Consider the following 21,200-nt stretch of genomic DNA (forward strand, 5'->3'; position numbering starts at 1 on the left):
TAAACACATTTACTGAATGTTGCAGAACAATTTAATTATTTTAACTGACTAATTTTGGTGTTTGTAACTGGTCAGTCAATTAGTTTCAAGTCTGAATCATTTATACTCTTTTCCTTGTACCCACAAGGAAGAGTATGTATAATTCCCCAATTAGTGTAACAACTGTCATGGTGTTCTTTATAAAGTTCTTTTTTTATCATTGACAGCAGGGATAAAAAACAATGCTGAATGAAAATATGTTCATGTACTTGCTTACACAAATCTTTTGACAAGTACTTTCTCACAAAAACCTACACAAACACCATTAATCTCTGACCCTGAACAGTCACTTCTAATGATCTTACTGTATATAGGTAGTTTTTTCTTTGACACACATTCAAACACACACACACACACACACACACACACACACACACACACACACACACAGAGTATTTAACAGTCTCTGCAGGGAGTTCATCCTTTTTGACCTCATTATACACAGGATGATTTATAATAATTCACATTCTCTTATATGTGCCTTTGTAAGCCAAATGCATATGGGCTGTATTTTAAAATCGGTGAAATTAAATTATGCATGCCGTGAATCATTATGCACAATCTACTTTGAAATATCTTATAAGCATCTCAGTTTGTTGTTTGTTTATGCGAGTGAATGAGGATTTTTAATGGCCAGTCAAACATGAACATAAATGTGTCACAGATTGACATCATGGTCCAATACAACTGGCTTCTAAGGGTACATTAAACCTTTATTTATATTATTGCCAGGTGTAAATTAAAAAAAAGGATCTAAAAATGTCTTCAAAAACTCCAAATTGTCATTTACAGATGGCCTCTCCATCTGTTAGTGTGGAATGAACAGAGGGATGATTCTGGGTCAGGGCTGTTGCAGAAATTCACAGGGCCTGGGAAAAAATGTTTATATGCCCAAGTGTAGGCTATAGCAGAAACCTAAAATGCCCCCCTCTTCACAAGCTCTGACAATGACTCTGCTCTGCGGCAGCACTCCAACACTCAAAAGAGTGACAGCAAATCATGTCACTTCACTGACAGCATTTATTCTCAGATGGGTAGTTGACAAATTCACATGAACATGAGCTTTACAACAAAGAATTTTGGTTCAAATTAATTTATATGGATTCAAGAAAGCTTATGTTTTAGATAGTGTAACTGGTCAACATTACTTGTAATTGACCCTTTGCAAAGGGGTCGTTACTGCTGCTACGTCCAACAAGCCATGATACTCTCACACCACACATCATGTTCTCACAAAGCGCCAACAGACAAGACAGAGCAAGTTACTTTAGGTATGAAAGTCTCAGCTTTCAGATTTTGACATTTAAGTAACTCAAACAATAAATAATATTTTGTGGCTCTTTAATGAGTCTTGAAAGATCATTTGTTAACCGGTCATCTGTTCCTCCTTACCATTTATAGCACAAAATAAACATGAACGAACATGATGGGTGCTTTCGAAACACTGCTTTGTGAAGGTTCAAAAGCTTTGTGAATTGTTTGTTTTTAAAAACAGTGGTTTAGAACACGTATCAAACTGCTAAAGTCATGTGATTTCAGGCTTCATTAGGTTATAATTGTTTTGAAACATTTCGAAAGTTCAATGGTTTGCTGTTTAGGGGGAGCAATGAGTTTGTTTTAGCTGTTTTAATGCATGATTTAGCCTGAGTTTTTGTTGCATTTACACACATTTAACCAGCAGGCGTCACTAGTGTGTGGTGTTTCGAGTGCTTCAAAACTGTAAATCATTTTGCGAAGCAATTAGTTCAATTGATTCGATGCTTCGAAAAGGTTTGTTTCTCAAACCAACAGTTTCAACCACGGAAAGACATCAGTACATGGCAGTATTCAAGCTCAAGTCCACCGATGTTAATCAGGGTTGCCAGGTTTTCACAACAAAATCCACCCAATTGCTACTTAAAACTAGCCCAAAAGTAGCCCAATCACATTTCAAGGGGGGGTCCCCCATACCTGGGAGTAAAATACACATTTTTTGCCGGAATCCCCCTGGTCAGATTAGCATTCCAGGGGCTAAATATTACATTATTGGGATCGCTTCAACCTGCGGACATGAAAAACAACCTGCGGCAACAGTGTTAAAGTAGCCTAATTCTGCGGGAAAACCGCAGACTTGGCAACACTGATGTTAATCTACTGTCCTGTCTGGTTTAGGGTGACCACCTGGCAATAGATCTGTTGCAGGACATGTGATTTTGCGGGACACGTATGAGTCAGATGCATTTTCTACTCTTATTGTATGAAAATACTTATTACAACTGTTGTCATACGGGCTGATTTACGTTTTTGAGCGCACACGTGCAAGCGAGAGAAAGCACGTCTTTTCGTGAGAGAAAACAGAATCCACCTGCGAGAGATGAGATTTGTGTTCGCACATTTTGATGTGCCCTTCCACTACAATAATGCACTCTAGATATTTGTCATTAAAATAACGCTATAGAAACCACTTCAAATTAACTATTTAATTAATAGTGGACGTTTTGTTAATATGATGACTAAAAACCATTAGACTGATGAAAATGCGGGACATTTTCTCAATATGCAACATGTGGAACAAAGGGTGAAAATGCTGTGCAAAGCAGGACGGGTGGTCGTTGTGTAGCCTGCTGATAACTTTAAAGCTAACAATTAGCATTGACTTTACATTTTATGTATAAAATAAAATCAAGTTAACATTATATATTCCTGATCAAGTTAACATTATTTTTCTTCTCAAGAATGTCCTGGACTTCTTGGCGTAAATCCTAGGTCAAATTCAGTGTGTCAGAAAAATTGCCTGTCTAAAAACAGCTTTGTAGACATTTTTATTCAATACACTTTGGGGAGAACTGATGAATGAACTACCATATTTCTTCTAGTCATATTTTAAATGCAACTTTTTTTATTTTAAGGTAACAGTACTTTTGCACTATAGCAGATGCAGTTTAATTTGATTGTAACAAAATAGTTATTCACTTCATGAGATATTTATGTGCCATTCAACATGAAGGCTATATTTACATATTTCTCTTAAAAATGCGCAATGAAATGTATTGAAAATATATTAAGAAAGCTGATTTCTTTCTGTGGTGGAGTCAAAAAGATTAATTCTGCTGTGTTTTGATCTCAGTTAACATGGTTTTATCCAAGATTTTCCCCCCACATGACTTGTTCTAAGTTCCCTAACTGTAATTAAAAGTGTATGACATCGAACCCTAAATAGATTTTCAGGTAAGCCGTAACCCTTAGCGTGGACATGTATGAAGTGCCGGACTGCACTCAGTGGGTCCATTGTGATCCAGAGATGGGGCTGTTTCCACACTGATGGAAGCAAAAACTGCTGTGTGGGCCAAACCAAGTAAGTAAGTGCTAGAGTAATGCACTCCACTGGCATATCATTCTCATTCCTGTGTTGCACACACACGCTGTCCCCTTCACTCTGTCTCTCTGTCCCCCTCTTTTTGTGTTTATTATTAAACAGGAAAGTGACAGAAGGGCCCTGTCAGGGCTTAAACACAGAGATACATTTAGTTACATTATTGATGTGAGAGAGAGGGAGAGAGAGACAATGTTTGTTTAAAAAGCTGTGACACAAGAGCACTGAAAGAAAGACACGCAGCTAGAGACGGAAACAGAGCGACAGACGGTACGTGTGACAGGGTAACAAGATAAGATCCACCAGTGATTTTTGACCTATGGAGGAAAACAGGCAGGTTGTCATTCTGAGAAGTTCTCACAGTGCTATTGTGTCAGGTTTTGAGTCAAGAGTCCAGTTAAATTAATGCTAATTTTTTCTAGCAGTGGTATGGTATTTTGGTTTCAATCACCTGGTTCAATGTAGAAATCACAATTTTTTTGCATAAATTCATATAGCAGTTTCTATGTAATAAAAAAAATAATAATTTGAACAGTGTTCTTTGGGCAAGTTGATTTTTAAAAAAAGAAATCTGATATTAGGGCAAATGTTCACAAGTGTTCCATGTGAATGGATTTTATGCAGTTTCTTAATTACAATGTATATTTTCCAGAAATTAACATTTTTCTTTCATTTCCAGTCTTTGAATTTGCATCAGTGATGGGGATTTTTTCTGTGAGTTAGATTATTATTCCAGTAGGTGGCAGCAAATGAGTCTTGATCTGATTCATTCAAAGATTCATTTAAAAAACCTGATTTGTTCAGATATTAAATGAAACAAGTGGCTGTCTTTATAAGAGAGTCACTGAATCGTTCATTCAACCGATTTGTTTAAAAACACAGATTCATTCAGGAATGAAACTGGAAATGTCTTTGAGTGAGTCACTGAATTGTCCACTAAACTGATTTTTTTGAAAACACAAATTTATTCAGGAATGAAACAAGTGACTGTCTTTATGAGTGACTCACTGAATTGTTCGCTTAACAAATTTGTTTGAAACAAGTGGTTATCTTTATGAGTGAATAACTGAATCGTTTACTCAACCGATTTGTTTAAAAACACTGATTCATTCAGGAACAATACAAGCGACTGTCTTTATGAGTGAGTAGTTAAATAGTTCACTTGAACGATTGGTTTGAAAACACTGATTCATTTAGAAACTAAACAAATGACTTTATGAGTAAGTAGCTGAATTGTTTATTCAACCTATTTGTTTGAAGACACTGATTTATTCATGTACAAAACAAATGAATGTCTCTATGAGTGAATCACTGAATTGTTCTCTTAACCGATTTGTTTGAAAACACTGATTCATTCAGGAACAAAACAAATGACTGTTTTTATAAGTGAGTCATTAAATCGCTCACTTAACTGACTGGTTTGAAAACACAGATTCTTTCACGAATGAAACAAATGACTGTCTTTATGAGTTAGTCATTGAATAGTTCACTCAACCGATTTGTTTAAAAACATGGATTCATTCAGGAACAAAACAAGTAACTGTCTTTATGAGTGAGTCGTTGAATCATTCACTTAACTGACTGGTTTGAAAACACTGATTCATTTAGGAACAAAACAAATGACTGTCTTTATAGTGAGTCATTGAATTGTTCACTCAATTTGTTTGAAGACACTAATTTATTCAGGAACAAAACAAATGACTGTCTTTATGAGTGAGTCATTGAATTGTTCGCTCAACCAATTAGTTTGAAGACACTGATTTATTCAGGAACAAAGCAAATGACTGTCTTTATGAGTGAGTCATTGAATTGTTCACTCAACCGATTTGTTTGAAGACACTGATTTATTCAGGAACAAAACAAAAGACTATCTTTATGAGTGAGTCATTGAATTGTTCGCTCAACCAATTTGTTTAAAAACACTGATTCATTCAGGAACAAAACAAATGACTGTCTTTATGAGTAAGTCATTGAATTGTTCACTTAACCGATTTGTTTGAAGACTGATTTATTCAGGAACGAAACAAATGACTGTCTTTATGAGAGAGTCACTGAATTGTTCGCTCGACCGATTTGTTTGAAGACACGGATTTATTCAGTAACGAAACAAATGACTGTCTTTATGAGAAAGTCATTGAATTGTTCGCTCGACCGATTTGTTTGAAGACACGGATTTATTCAGTAACGAAACAAATGACTGTCTTTATGAGAAAGTCATTGAATTGTTCGCTCGACCAATTTGTTTGGAGACACGGATTTATTCAGGAACGAAACAAATGACTGTCTTTATGAGAGAGTCGTTGAATCGTTCACTCAATTAATTTGTTAAAAAGCCACTTATTAATGCGAGAATGAAACACAGCTATTGTGTTTTGCTCCAAGATGCACAATGGTTGACTCTTCTTTGACTTCTTTTAGAATTAATTAATTGGTGGAACGAAAAAAGTGACCGGCAGTTATTGCATCTAAAATGCAAGCTGTTCAATATTAACTTTTAACCTTTTACATTGTTGCTTATTATTATTTATCTTATTTTTTATGTTTTATTTTAGTTGGTTCATGGTTGCCTTTGTGACAGTCTACCACATACAGTTTGACAACATAACCTGCATGTCACTATGTCAGCCTGTGTTAAAAGCAAAGAAAATACAGTTACAAAGACTATAATGTCTGTGCCTGAACAGAAATTGACTAATTGGAGTAAAACATGTGACAAAACCAGCTTGAGTCTATCCTACCACTGTGTTCAGCATGCAGACAAATAATATACAATCTGTAGATTGTACTTTATTATCATTGGCTTTCTGGGCTGTATATTAATATGATGTGTGGGTGTCCTGCATTAGCAGTGGTGTGCCTCTGTGAGTTGTTCACTTGAGTGCTCTCACTCTGGTATATGCGCTTGCTTATGAAAGGGTAATGCTTTCTGTCCTTTACAGGGAGAGAGTATGTGTGTATTTTTCTTGGTTCTCAGATGTGTTAACGCTCTCTGCCAGTTCACGCTTGATTAGTCAGTCTCGCTCAAGACAACTCTCTACAATGTTAATCCTCCTGTAGTAGTGAAGTGTGAGTGTTTTATTCCAACACTTTTCTAGAATAGCCTCTCACATACATAAACATCTCACATACAGCTAAATTTGAACTCACAAAGGTGTGACCAAATGCAAGCAAAATGCATTTTGTTGTTCAAATATACAAAGAAACACATTTCTTCAACTACAGGAGGTTTTATAGCTGATTTTTAAATAAACATATTTCACTTTAGTTTTGTTATATGAAAAATACCATTTAAATGTGAATCCTGCATGTTCTGCGTGTCTCTGTTTTAATGAATGGAACGGACAAGCGGTTTTGTTTACAACACACACTGAAGCGTGCGTGACGCTCGCCGTGATTTCAGCATTTGACCATTCCATTTTAGGAAAACTAGCGTCATATCATACACACACAGAAATGTAAAGGTAGACATGGATACCCATCAAAATAAAACTCCAGTTTAACTTGAAGACATTGTGCCAGTCCCGGTGCCAGGACACGTGACCTGGGGGGGCTTGGATGGTTTGCAGGGGAGGCTAATGGGGGGGCGGGGCCGCTTTCCTTATACTCCAGTGCATTAACAATCTCACAAACATCAGTGTGTATTTAACAAATGTCTTTTTTTTTTTTTTTGCTAAGCCCCAAGTCCCGCCTTGATGCCAGAAATATATTACTACTATTTCTACAACTACTACTAAAATGAAACAAACATTATTTTTTAGGGTGTAACCACACAACATTTCTTCCATGTTTTAATTTTAATAGTAAAGTTTGCTTAATTTTCAGTAATTAAAAGATAAAGTTTTATGCCTTCATTTGATAACAAGAACATTTTAAAGACACAACACATAAGGGTAAAAAAACTTTCATAAGGCTATTTTAAGAATGAATTTGAAGAAATTAAGTATGCATTCAAATAATTAGACACCAAAACTGTAAAAAGCACATTTTGTTTATGCAATGGTGAAAAAATTGGCAAAATACACAGGGGAAAAAAAACAGGAAAAACCGTGTTCGGTAATTGGCCTTCGGCCCATTGTTTCATTTTGTTCCATTTCGGCTTCGGCCAAGAATTTTAATTTCGGTGCATCCCTAGTATCATTCGAGTATCATGACGGATGCCCAAAACCGGTATCATTTTATGAATAATATTGATTTGAGTCACAGAATGTAATTATAAGAGTTTTCAGGTGAGAATGTACTTGTTTAGACTTCAAGATAAAGGCAAGTTGAAAATTTGCTTCAGTTGTTTGTCAAAGACAGCTTTTCTCAGTGGACATTCAAACTAATGGTTTATTGTGGATATGAGATTGAGCTGAAGAATGACTGCTGTATCAGATGCAGGTAATCACACTCGCTCAGTCTATCTGTCTCTCATAATACTCATAATACAGTAAGTTTTAGTATAGTAATACAATAAGCTTTCAATGAAGCAACTCAACGTTCCTTCGTTACTAGTTCCAATGTGACGTTTTTGAATTAGTCTTGGGCTCAGCTGTAAAATGTCAAACTGAGGTCGGAGCTGATAGCCTTGTGGGCAGTGCGCCAACATGCAGCGCTGCTGTGCTAGGGGCGTCCCGAGTTCGAATCCCGGCTCGAGGACTTTTTCCCAATCCCACCCTCTTCTCTCTCTCCCACTTTGCTTCCTGTCCTGTATGATCTGTCCTATCATAATAAAGGCCAAAAATAAATCTTAAAAAAAAAAAACAAAACTGAGAATTGAATCCATGGTGGAAGTAGCACAAAAGAGGGTTTTTAAAGACACTCCGTTGTTGTTTCTTAGGTAATTGCACACTTGCCGTCAAACTATTGAATAAATGCAATATCACACTTGTAGACGTGTGATATGGCTGTATATCGGCCGCGATTACCTACGGCCGAATTACAGCCATGCTGATGTACAGCCATATCGCACCGCTACTTGTGTGATATTGCTCATGTACACGTTTGTATGTTTGTGTATTTGTTTATTTATTTGCTCTCTGTATCAATCTGATCATATACTGTATTTGCTTTGTCATTACTATTATTTCCTTTACAAAATGAATAATATTTGATAGGGTGGAATTTGTATTTGATTGCTCAGGGGTGCATTTTTTGTTAATATATGTATTTATTTGTTTGTTTGTTTGCTCTCTGCATTGATTTGACTGATTATAAAGTGCATTTAAGCTTGGGGAAATTTGCCATATAAATATTACTATTATTATACAATGACAGAATCCTCCTGTGATGCATGTATATGCTTTGTATATTAAATTTCCAGCACCATTAATTTCTCTACAAAATGAATAACAAATTTGATAGGAGGAAAGTGCATTTGATTGTTCATGGGGAAATTTAATTTAATTCATTTTTCTGCTCTCTGCATTAATCTGACTGATTGTAAAGTGCCCTTGAGCTTTAGAAATATGTTACATAATTTATTATATTCTCCTGTGATGCATGTCTGCCGCTGAGAAATGTTGATGGACAAAATAAATAAACTAGTGTCTTTATTTAAGAGAGTAATAAGTGCGAAAAGTTGAAGAACCACTGCTACACATACTTTAACGCAAAAAACAACGACAACAAAGAAAACACAAGTTCAGAACACTCCATGAACCCATATGGGTGTGACTGTGCTAATGCAACACTATTGAAAGTCCAAAGTTTTCTTTTGGTTGCAGTGTGTGTTTACATGCGTGTGTGTACGTTTGGCAACGTCTCTTTAATTTGCTCCAGATGTCTCTACGTACAGACAGTCACCCCAGGACACACACACAGTCACTCCTTCATTACCACCAAACCACGGAGAGAGATGGCAAGAGCGAGACAGGGATTAGCACAATTCCAGATTTAAGCTAACGCACGTCATTGAATGTTATCAGAACTCCTCATTTTGGGTTTAGCTTGAATTGAAGCTTTTCTATGGTCTGTCTCTCTCCACAACACACACTGCTTATGACTCACCAGCGCTGGCTGCACCCTTCTCCTCCTGTAGCCTGCAGCTTTGGACCCGGACGGCTCTCATTTGGCCCTAGAGGCGCGCTGTATTTTTCTGCTTGATCTCATCAATGGCTTGACCTGTGCACACACCAGTTCGCCAGGGAAGCGTGAAGTGTTTTTTTCTTTTCGCTTTTGTATCCTGCCTTTATTTAGCCACGTTAGTCGAGTTGAGCACAACACGCATTTCATGCAGCGTCCTAAAAATCTTCCCTCGCAGCGATGGAGGCCGAGCGGTGGAACATACAGTAATAAGCAGCTCGGGATGTTCTGCCATCTTTGCTCTTAGCGGGCTGACTTCTGCTCTCTTTTTTCTGAACTACAAAGGACTTCTTACGTGATTGTTCTACATTCATGTTACTGCCATGGGGCGAACGTTTAAGACCATGATTTTGTGGCACAGACTAGATTGTTGTGTTTTGCCAGGTGCTCAAATAACGTACTTTATATGGAAACATTATAAATGAAATGGTTTTGGAGTCATATCAGGTAGAAAAATATTGTTGAAGTAGCAGGATTGTATTTTTTGGCTTTTTACAAAAGTAGAGTGAAATATAGGCATGAAGTGATTGAAACAGGATATGGAAAGGACCACAAAATGGACTCAAATCCTCTTGCACCACACAGTATACATTTTTTTTGTTTTGTTATTGTGACTTTGTGTTTCAGATTTGTAATTTTATATCTCACAATTGCAACTATATCCTGACTGGGACTTCCGGTAATTGTAAGTTTATATTTCACATTTATGATTTTTTTAATCCTAAAATTGTGACTATTTATGGTAATTGTGACTTCTTATCTCATAACTGAAACTTTATATCCCACATTGTCATTTTACATATTAAATATGCAAATTAATATCTCATCAACAATGAAAAATTAAGTCAATTGTTACTTAATATTTCACAAATGCAATTTATCTCACAATGTGATTTTATATTTATTGTGATTTTTCATAATTATCAACATACAACATATCTCACAATTGCAACATTATTTCTTAATTCTTAATTTCTTAATTAAAAATTACAATGTAAGATCATATAAATTGTAATCATGAAATATCTCATAATGTAACATTATATTTCACCACTGCAACTTAATGTTTCAAAGTTGAAACTTTATTTCTTATAATTGTGACTTAAAATTTTATGAATGTAGTTTGTATTTCACAATGTGATTTCATATCTACTGCGACTTTATTTTTCATAATTGCAAATTCATATATCAAAATTGGGGTTTATTTATCATAAACGCTTTATATTTCACAATTTCAACATTTAATTTCAGAATTGCAGCATTGAATTGTGTTTTATCAACTCATACTTACAAGTTCATATTTCACAATTATGATTTTATATCCCATAATTGTGACGATTTATGGTAATTATGACTTTTTATCTTATAATTGAGACCTTATATCTCACAGTGTAATTTTATATTGTACAATTGTGACTTCTTATTTCACAACTGCAATTTATATCTCACAATGTGATTTTTTATTTATTGTGATTTGTCATAATTACAACTTCGTTTTTCACAACTGCAATGTTATTTCTTAACTGTGACTTAAAAATGACAAAGTAAGATATAAATTGTAATTATTAAATATGATCTTATAATTGTGACTTTATATCTCACAATGCAATTTTATATTTTACAATTGTGACCTTATTTTCTTGTAATTGTGACTTCATATCTCATATCTTACAACTGCAACATAATGTTTCACACTAGCAACGTTTTCTCATAATTGTGACTTAAAATTTTATGAATGCAATTTGTATCTCGCAATGTGATATCTTTATTTTTCTTAACTGCAACTTCATATCTCACAATTGGGGATTGATTTATCATAATTGCACATATAAATGTAACAATTGTAATGTTTAATTTCATCACAGTTGTAACATTATGTTTTAATTGTCACTTAGTATTGCATGATTGCAATTTATGTCACAATGTAGTTTTATCGACTCTTAACTGCAAGTTCATATTTCACAATTATAATTTTTAGATCTTACAGTTGAGAATATTTACGGTAACTGTGACTTTATCTCATAATTGAGACTTTATATCTCACAGTGTCTTTTTATATTTTACAACTGTGACTTCTTATTTCACAAATTGCAATTTAAATTTTACAATGTAATTTTATATTTATTGCAATCTTTCATAATTTCAACTTCATCTCACAATTGCAACATTATTTCTTAATTGTGACTTAAAAATTACAAGATGTAAGATATAAATTGTAATTATGAAATATGATCTTATAATTGTGACTATATCTCACAATACAATTTCATATTTCACAGTTCTGACCTTATTTTCTTGTAATTGTGACATTACATCTCACCACTGCAACTTTATTTCTCATAATTGTGACTTAAAATTTCATGAATGCAATTTGTATCTCACAATGCAATTTTATATATACTGCGACTATTTTTAATAACTGTAACTTCATATCTCAATATGGGGCTTTTTTATCATAATTGAAACTTTATATTACACAATTTCAATGTTTAATTTCACAGTTGCAACATTGTTTTAATTGTGACTATTGCAAGACTGCAATTTATGTCACAATTTGTTTTTTTCCACTCATAACTGCAAGTTCATATTTCACAATTATAATTTTAGATCTCACCGTTGTGACTATTTATGGGAACTGTGACTTTTTATCTCATAATTAAGACTTTATTTCTCACAATGTAATTTTATATTTTACAATTGCAACTTATTTCACAATTGCAATTTATATCTCACAATGTGAATTTATACTTATTTTCATAAATAAAATTTATTGCCATTTTCTCACAACTTCGTATCTCACAACTGCAAAATTATTTCTTCACTGTGACTGAAAAACTGCAATGTAAGATATAAATTGTAATCATGAAATATTATCTCTACTTGTGACTTTATATCTCATAATGCGATTTTAAATTTCACAACCGTGACCTTATTGTCTTGCAATTGTAACTTTATATCTCATAATGTGACATTACATCTAACCACTGCAACCTAATGTTTCACATCGTCAACTTTATTTCTCACACTTGTGACTTAAAATTTTACAAATGCAATTTGTATCTCACAATGCGATTATACATCTACTGTGACTATTTTTCATAACTGTAACTTCATATCTTACAATTGCAACTTTATTATGATTTTATCCCACAGTTGTGAATATTTATGGTAACTGACTTTTTATCTCATAACTGAGACTCTTTATCTCAGAATGTCATTTTATATTTTACAATTGTGATTTATTTCACAATTGCAATTTTTTATTTCACAATGTGATTTTATATTTATTGCTATTTTTTAAGAATTACAACTTCATATCTCACAATTACAACATTATTTCTTTGACTTAAAAATTTCAATGTAAGATATAAATTGCAATCATGAAATATCTCATAATTATGACTTTATTTTCTTGTAATTGTAACGATATCTCATAATGTGACATTATATCTCACCACTGCAACTTAATGTTTCACAATTGCAACTTTATTTCTCATAAATGTGACTTAAAATTTTTGAATGCAATTTGTATCTCACAATTCAATTTTATATCTACTCTGACTTTATGTTTCATAACTGCAACATCATATCTCACAATTGGGGTTTTATTTATCATAGTTTTTGCAGTGTAATATGAGCAACTGAAGCAGTTGCTAGCGTAGGGGCTGGTAGTGTTGGTGGGAGGGGAGCAGCTGAAGATGGAGCAAAGCAAGGTGATGCATTTTAGCCTGGGGCAACAGTTTGAGCTTGGATGGGTACAGATCTGAGAGTGGAGCTGCGTGACTCAATATACTGACAATGGGAGACCTCACCACTAGACACACATATATCCAACCTGAGAAGACACGGAGATGAAACAGAGGTAGCAATATAGAAAAAACAGCCCAGTGAAGCCCAAGCTGTGCTGCCTTATCGTGGCCCTATGTGAGACATGACATGCAACTGTGCTCATTGCACCTCTCCATCCTCCTCACCTCCTTCACAGCTCCCTCTTTTACATGGGCGTGGGTGTAAAAGCTGCTTTTACCAGAATGTGGGGCTTTTAAACCATTCTGTTTCTCTGAGCAAGGAACACCCTGCTGTGTGCGTTCTCACTCAATGCTGTCTGCTCACACGCACTCCTTTTCAACACAACACCCCTGAAGAGTCAAGCGGAGGCTAATTACCACTAAAGGAGAGCAAAGTCATTTTTATAACCCGACCTCAGGGACTGACCTTATGGTGTTGTCCTCAGTCCAGAGTCAGACCGACAAGACTGCGGCAGGGATAAACTCTCTCACTCTCCGAGCTGGGTTGGTTTTGAAAAGTTTTGACTACTCTACTTGGAAACTAGCCTCATATTCTGTCATGGAGATGTAAGCCAATGCAGATCACTGGAAATCTTAAAGGGGTCATCGGATGCCCATTTTCCACAAGTTGATATGATTCTTGAGGGTCTTAATAAAAAGTCTATAATATACTTTGGTTAAAAATTCTCAATGGTTGTGTAAAACAACACACTTTTACCTTGTCAAAATGAGCTCTGCAAAAATCATCCCATTCTAAGGGATTGTTCCTTTAAATGCAAATAAGCTCTGCTCGCCCCGCCCCTCTCTTCTCGCTGCTGCTCTGAGAGATTGTTTACTTTAGCCGCATTTAGCGTGTTTAGCCACGAAACTTGCTAACTAACACGAAACAATGGAGGTCTGACTGTTACAGCTGATCTGAGGTAAGACGCTCATGCGACGCCACACCGACAGGCATCTGAGAATGGCTCGATTTGAAAAAGGGATATTATTTTTACAGATTAATTAAAAACCACTGCATGGATTTTTATCATTATAGGCCAGATTTGTGCATACACTGCGAACAAACATTAATGTTCAAACAACATGTAAAAGTAAACTTTACATGCGATGACCACTTTAAAATCTCAGTTTTTCTAAGAAGTATAGCTTCTTAGAGACAGAGATCATATACTTAGAGATAATAAAGGGATTGTTCACCCAAAAATGAATCTTCAGAACACAAATCAAGATATTTTTGATGAAATCTGAGAGATTTCTGACCTGCATAGACAGCAGCACAACTGACACGTTAAAGGTCCAAAAAGGTAATAAGGACATCATTCAAAAGTCCATCTGACATCAGTGCTTTAACCGTTATTTTATGAAGAGAATACTTTTTGGTGAACGCACGTCAAAGACTGACACAGAACTGTTGAATAAAGAAATTGTTGAATAAAGTTGTTGTATTTGTTTTCTTTGCACACAAGGAATCTTACAAAGCTCTTACGGGTTTGGAACAACATGAGGGTGAGTAATTAATGACAGATTTTTCATTTTTGGATGAACTATCCCTTTAAACCTTGTGATCAGAAAATATATCAAGATTTTTTTTGATTTTAGGTATAAAATTGTTTCTGCTTGCTACAACAATGGTGGGTAAGCATATATGTGATGCAATCTAAAAAAACCCAACACATGGTGAAACTTTACCTACTTCCTGAATCTGACACACTCAGTTCATGGATCTTTCTCGTAACGAGCTGATGATATGAATCAGGTGCGTTAAATGAGGGAGACTGTGTTGTTCTGTTGTGCTCCGCCATCTCACAATATTACAAAAAATAAACAAATTTTAAAAACCTTTGCGTGCCGTAGTTTACACAGGACTGGCGAGGAATATGCATTGATACACCTTTATTAAATGTTAGGTGGTTTATTTTGATAGGTAAGAGAAAGCGAAAGCACCTCCGCAGCGCGTTCTTAACATGAGAGAAAGACAGTTATTTTCACTTGCTGCAATAAATCGCTATGTTTCTGCACTAAACAAGTGAATTTTGCCAAGATATTTTCAGAGATGACAGACAAGACGTTACAGAACAATAATTTAATGAAAACTTCATTTTGCCAAAAAATTACATTCAAGCTTTTTTTTCGAATTTTCTTGAAAACGTCCCAGCGCAACATCTGACGGGTTTTCCCTGATCACATCACATATTTGTTGAAAAGCAACACCCACCCATTGCATTATAAAGCTTGGGAGAGCCGGGATCATTTTTAATATAACTCTGATTGGATTCATCCGAAAGAAGGAAGTCATATACACCTAGGATGTCTGGAGGGTGGGCTAATTTTCAATAGACTGCAATTTAACCCCAGTTCAGACTACATGATTTTTTTTTGTTGACTACGTCAGTCACTGTGTCCGATTATGAGATTTTGACTCCTAAAACTGTGTTGTGTCGTGAACAAGAATCATGTCAGACTACACGTTAATCGCTTGCCGTCTTACAATGTGCGTGCTGTCATCAATAGCTAGATAGAACTAGATAGAAGTGAGCATAAACAGCATGAGCGTAAACAAACAGTGGCTAGCAAACGACATCTGTCATCAAAAAAAAAAAAAAAAACAAAAAAAAAGAAAGAAAGAAAACAGTGGACACAAACTTGGATTGCACGAAGAGGACAGTACAGACTGTCAAAGAGAACTGAGGTAAAATAGTTTTTATTTGACTTTTTTTTTCAATCTTTTGCAGTAGTCACGAATGTTTCCTCCAGTGTAAAATTTTCAGCAAGCATGTACGCAGGCGCTTCTGTGCTCCTATTGGCTAATGTCACAGATGTGACAGAACTCGTTGTGGATGACGGAAAAAAATTAAACACACTAGTCTTTCTGTTGTGATGTCGTGAAGTGCCACAGCTGTGGCATCAATTGTCGTCCACTATGACACACTACACAAAATGAAGCGATTGAATCTTGCGTCCCGACCCCATATTCGATAACAAACACCCACTCTACATCAGAGAGATTGTGCCAAAATCAGGCTTAAATTGTTTATTCTAAACCATGCAGTATATCAGTAGCCTTATAAAAGCTGTTTTATTTCACATGGAGCAGCTCAGGTCACCTTATGTGGGCCACCATTCTGAGATCACATGACCACCAAAACACTACCCTAAATATGGTTACAGTGTCTGATGTGATCAGTGAGGGCACTTTCACTAGCAGACCTACAAACGCCTTCCAGAGATCTTGAAGGTACGGGATGCTATGTGAATAGACAGGCAGCGTGTATGTGAATGGCTGCTGATCTAATTAAAGGTGATGAAGGGTACAGGCCTTTGCTCCAGGAGGGCAGGTACAACTGCATTAGTTTAGAGTTATGCTCCTGAGGGAATGGCTGTGGACTAGTTAAATGTGATGAAAGGCATAGCATTTTGCTATAGGAGAGAAGGTAAAGGGGTCTGCTGAATTAGTTTAGAGTTATGGCCTTGAGGGAGCGACCTAGAATCATTAGAGGTATGAGTTTGTGTTATGGGACTGATGTGTTGCAGTGGTTAATATAGCATTATTGCAATATGGGCACAAAACACTTGGACTGGTCCTTGTCTTTTTCTATCTATTAGAACTAGCTGTTATGTGTACGGTCAACTAATTTTTTTTTTGGAAATTAAACATGTTGTTTGTCACAAACACCCATGGTAAAATAGCAGTGAAAGTTTGTGTTTATCGTGGAAGCTCTCGGCTATGCAAGACACTAATTACTCCAAAAATATACTGAGATTTCACACTGTAAAAATCTTGTCATGTGTTGTTGAATATCTATTGAATGATTAATGTTTGTTTGAAGATTTGCAGTCAATACGATTTTTTTTTTACACTACCATTTAAAAGTTTTTGAACAGTAAGATTTGTAATGTTTTTTAAAGAAGTCTCTTCTGCTTACCAAGCCTGCAATTATTTGATTCAAAATACAGCAAAAACAGTAAAATTTCGAAATATTTTTACTATTTTTAATAACTGTTTTCTATTTGAATATATTTTAAAATGTAATTTATTCCTGTGATTTCAAAGCTGAGTTTTTGGCATCATTACTCCAGTCACTGATCAGAAATCATTTCATTCTGATTCGCTGCTGAAAAAACATTTATTATTATTATTATTATTATTATGTTGAAAACAGCTGGGTAGAATTTTTTTCAGGTTTCTTTGATGAACAGAAAGATCAAAAGAACAGCATTTATCTGAAATAGAAATCTTTTCTAACAATATCAATGTCTTTATCATCATGTTTGATCAATTTAAAGCATCACTGTTAAAAGAAAGTATTATTTTCTATAATTCATATTAATTTATATGTAATGACGCTGAAAATTGAGCTTTGATCACAGGAAATTACATTTTAAAAGATATCCAAGCAGAAAATATTTATTTTAAATAGCAAAATTATTCAAATAAATGCAGGCTTGGTGAGCAGAAGAGAAAAAAAAATCATTAAAAATCTTACTGTTCAAAAACTTTTGACCGGTAGTGTAGCCTATGTTTTTTTAAGAAATGTCTTGGTCGTGTGTTACATCAATTTATTCAATAATTTAGTAAAACAGTAATATTTAATACAATTTAAAATAACTTATTTTCAATAAATTGTTTTCTATTTTAATATTAATTTAATAAATTTTAAAGTGGAATTTGTTAAAGCCAAATTTTCAACATCATTATTCCAGTCTTCAGTGTCACATGATCTTTCAGAAATCATATTAATCAGCTGATTTGCTGCTCAATAAACATTTCTTATTATTATCAATAGTGAAAACAGTTGTGCTGCTTAATATTTTTGTGGAAACCTTTTTTTCAGGATTCTTTCAGTTCGAAAGAATATCATTTATTTTAAAAGCATTGTTAAAAGCATTTAAAAAATATGAAAGTCCTTAATATTATTATTATTATTTTTAATTTCATAGCTTGTTGCTGAATATATTCATGTATTTATTTATTGGTACCCTATTTTATGGCACCTTATTTTATTATTATTATGGTTATTAATTACTTTATTATTATTAATTACTGCTTTTGTTGTTTGTGATGCATTGGCAATATTGTATGTAACAATCATGCTTTAAAAAAATTGATTTTGCTTTGAAAAGTACTTTGAAATTTAAATGTAATTGGTAACAACAATTGTAACAATCATTATGCAAGTGAAAATTGTATTTAATATGATCAACCTGACTACTTGCGTTGATGAAGTCCTGGAGTAAAGGTGCTCACCCATAAAAATATTGTCCCGGACCCTGTGAATTTCAGCAATGGCCCTCATTTTAACGGTAGAAATAGTTCTATCCACTTTTTACAAAGCAAATAGTTACGTACAGTCTTTACCATTCATGCGCATAAACATGCTTTCATGTGAAAAGTGCAAAGCACAATGGCTGATTCAAATAAGTTCGAAAAAACAGTAGCACATACGAGTTTCAGCGAGACAACATGTTCCTAACAGACTCTGGCATTCAAATACCTCACACACACACACACAAAATGAGTCACTGAGAGCTTTTTCACAAGAGCTCACTATGAGATGCCAACTTCATCAATCCATCTATTTAAACTGCTCATGTCTGTAACGCATTGACTGAAAACACCATTTAGCCAATAGAAAAATGAGACAGAGAGAAAGAAAAAGTGCAGATGAAAGGACACAGAGATGTACAGTGAAGTGAGTGGGGTGTCCGTATTGTCAGGGGGCTGAATGGTCTGTGGGGAGGAGGAAGGCCATTATAACAGTTATAATATCAGAAAAAGGGGGGCAGAGAGTTGGGAAGGGGGGAGTTGCATGGGTCAGAGAGAGACAAAGGTTACACAACAAATTATTCACCCCTCCGCTGGCTCTATTCTGCACCCTTTTGTTAAGCATAAACGCAGCTTGGCAGGGTCCACAGAGAGCTCTTCAATTCACAGTAGCAACTCATAAACAGCCACTCATTATATAGTACAAGGGTCCGTTCAGATCATCAGCCTCAGACTGACACACAAGCACATGCAAGATGTAAATGAAAGTGAACCGCGAGAACCGCAAGCAGACCTACAAACTCATTCAGAGACTCTTACACATGTTGACACACACTCCAAACCGGACCGGACAGCAAGAGACCCCCCCTTCAAAAAACGGGGGAGCTTAGAGTGCCAGTGCAAGCAAAGGAAGTTTCATACCTTCTTCAGCTGAACTGTGCTGGACCACAAGAGAGACAGAGAGAAAGATCCTCCACATTTCCATCAGAGCAACACACAAGAGAAGTCCAGAGAGGAAGAACACAGGAGAGGGAGACAGGAGGAGAGAGAGAATGAGAGAGAGAAGGGAGGAGGAGTCTGTCTGCTCGTTTTTATCTGAGATTAAAGAGAGGAGAGAAAGAGAGGGGGTGGGGGAGCGGGGAGGAGTATTTATGTATGATGATGATTATGACTGAGAAGTCACTGAGCAAAGAAAGAGAGAGAGAGAGAGAGAGAGAGAGAGAGATGAAGGGACCGGTAAACTGAGTTTAGCCACTCACCGTGATGGAAAACCTAAAACGAGTTGGGCTTGTTCGCAGAAAAAGTGTCTAGACACGCAGGAGACAGACGCTCTCACAGTCACATTTGGTGAGGGCTCTGGTTTGGCATGCTGATAGGGCACAGCCAGCCAGATTGCAAATATGCATCACTCAGTAAAAGAAGCTTGGAAACCTGCCTGTGTGTTTTCTTTTCCTCTCTTCTTTCAGTTGCTGGTTTTTTCGTTCCTGGAAAAAAAATACATATTTTAAATATTTTCTTCCAGGATTGGTCTCATTTCCCACACACACATAGAAAGGTTATTCAATACATACAGTCATATAAAAACTGCTGAACTCCTGACTACGGAGTTGCACAATTATACCTTTGAAAACTGCGCCTCCTTGTGGACACAGTGACTTGAAGACATCGGTGGTGCCGTACAATTCCGTTGTGACTCAATAAATAAAGTTATAAAGGTAACGTAAGTTTGGGAAAAGTCGAATGCTTCTGTCCTGTCATTCATCACACAAGCGTAGACGCCGTATAATTATCTGACTATTCTTCCCCTCAAACTCTTCGACGCCATTTCCTCCTTTACTACAATTTACTTATTTTCATCCACTTTTACCTGTTTTTTCCCTATGTTTTAATCAGTTATGTGGTCCTAATGCAGGAGCCTTTTCTATAAGGACAGAAAGCCAATTGTTTACAATTGTCGATGTTGATTAGCAGGGTGAATTGTGAATTGGATTTAGTGAAATTGTACAAAAAAAATAAAAAATAAATAAATAATAATAATAATAATAAAATGAAATTATCTTGTCATCTCATGTCGTAACCGTACAATAAACAGCAGTAAGAGAAAATTATAAATATTTAATTCAAGTTTTAAGCATCTGTCCTTGAATGTTTAATTAAAGTGCATACTTACAGGGATAGTTCACCCAAAAATTAATTACTCACCTCATGTCGTTCCAAAGACCTTCGTTCATTTTCGGAACACCAAATTAAGATATTTTTGATGACGACCCTTCATCAATCGGTCAAATTGGTGGCACTGAATGTAAACAATGCCACTGAACCGAAATGAACTGGTATATTTAGCTGATTGCTGTTGGAAATGGTCAATTATCGCCATGTTTTAGGCTGTACTAATCGGTAGGACTGGGAAAAACATTTTAAGTACTATAAACTACCAAAAGTTATATATAAAAAAAAAAAAAAACTGATCAAGGAACAAAATTCTTTTGTGTTTGGCCAAACTGAACCAGGATTTCCAGAGCAAGAATCTTGACAACGTTCCTGTTTGTTTTTATAATTTCCGGTCAGGTAACGTTATGTGAATTAGGCTAATATCTTAATTAATACTGCTTGTATGTATTTTTACCGCCTATTAGCTTTAGTTTGTCAAACTATTGCGCCCTTTCCTGCATAGTAGGTCCTTCTCTATATAATT

General features: G+C 35.3%; 1 protein-coding gene across 1 annotated transcript in view; it reads right to left on the reverse strand.

The window, feature by feature from the left end:
- Positions 1-19,556, reverse strand: part of ephb6 (eph receptor B6) — a 67,961-nt gene extending 48,405 nt beyond the window's left edge. The window contains 1 exon segment of the mRNA XM_051132239.1: positions 19,427-19,556. Within this exon segment, the coding sequence (XP_050988196.1) occupies positions 19,427-19,490 (64 nt within the window). The 5' untranslated portion in view covers positions 19,491-19,556.
- Between the last annotated feature and the right edge of the window lie 1,644 nt (positions 19,557-21,200).

Source organism: Labeo rohita, chromosome 16 (genome assembly GCF_022985175.1).
Source record: "Labeo rohita strain BAU-BD-2019 chromosome 16, IGBB_LRoh.1.0, whole genome shotgun sequence".
In the NCBI taxonomy this organism is placed as follows: Eukaryota; Metazoa; Chordata; class Actinopteri; order Cypriniformes; family Cyprinidae; genus Labeo; species Labeo rohita.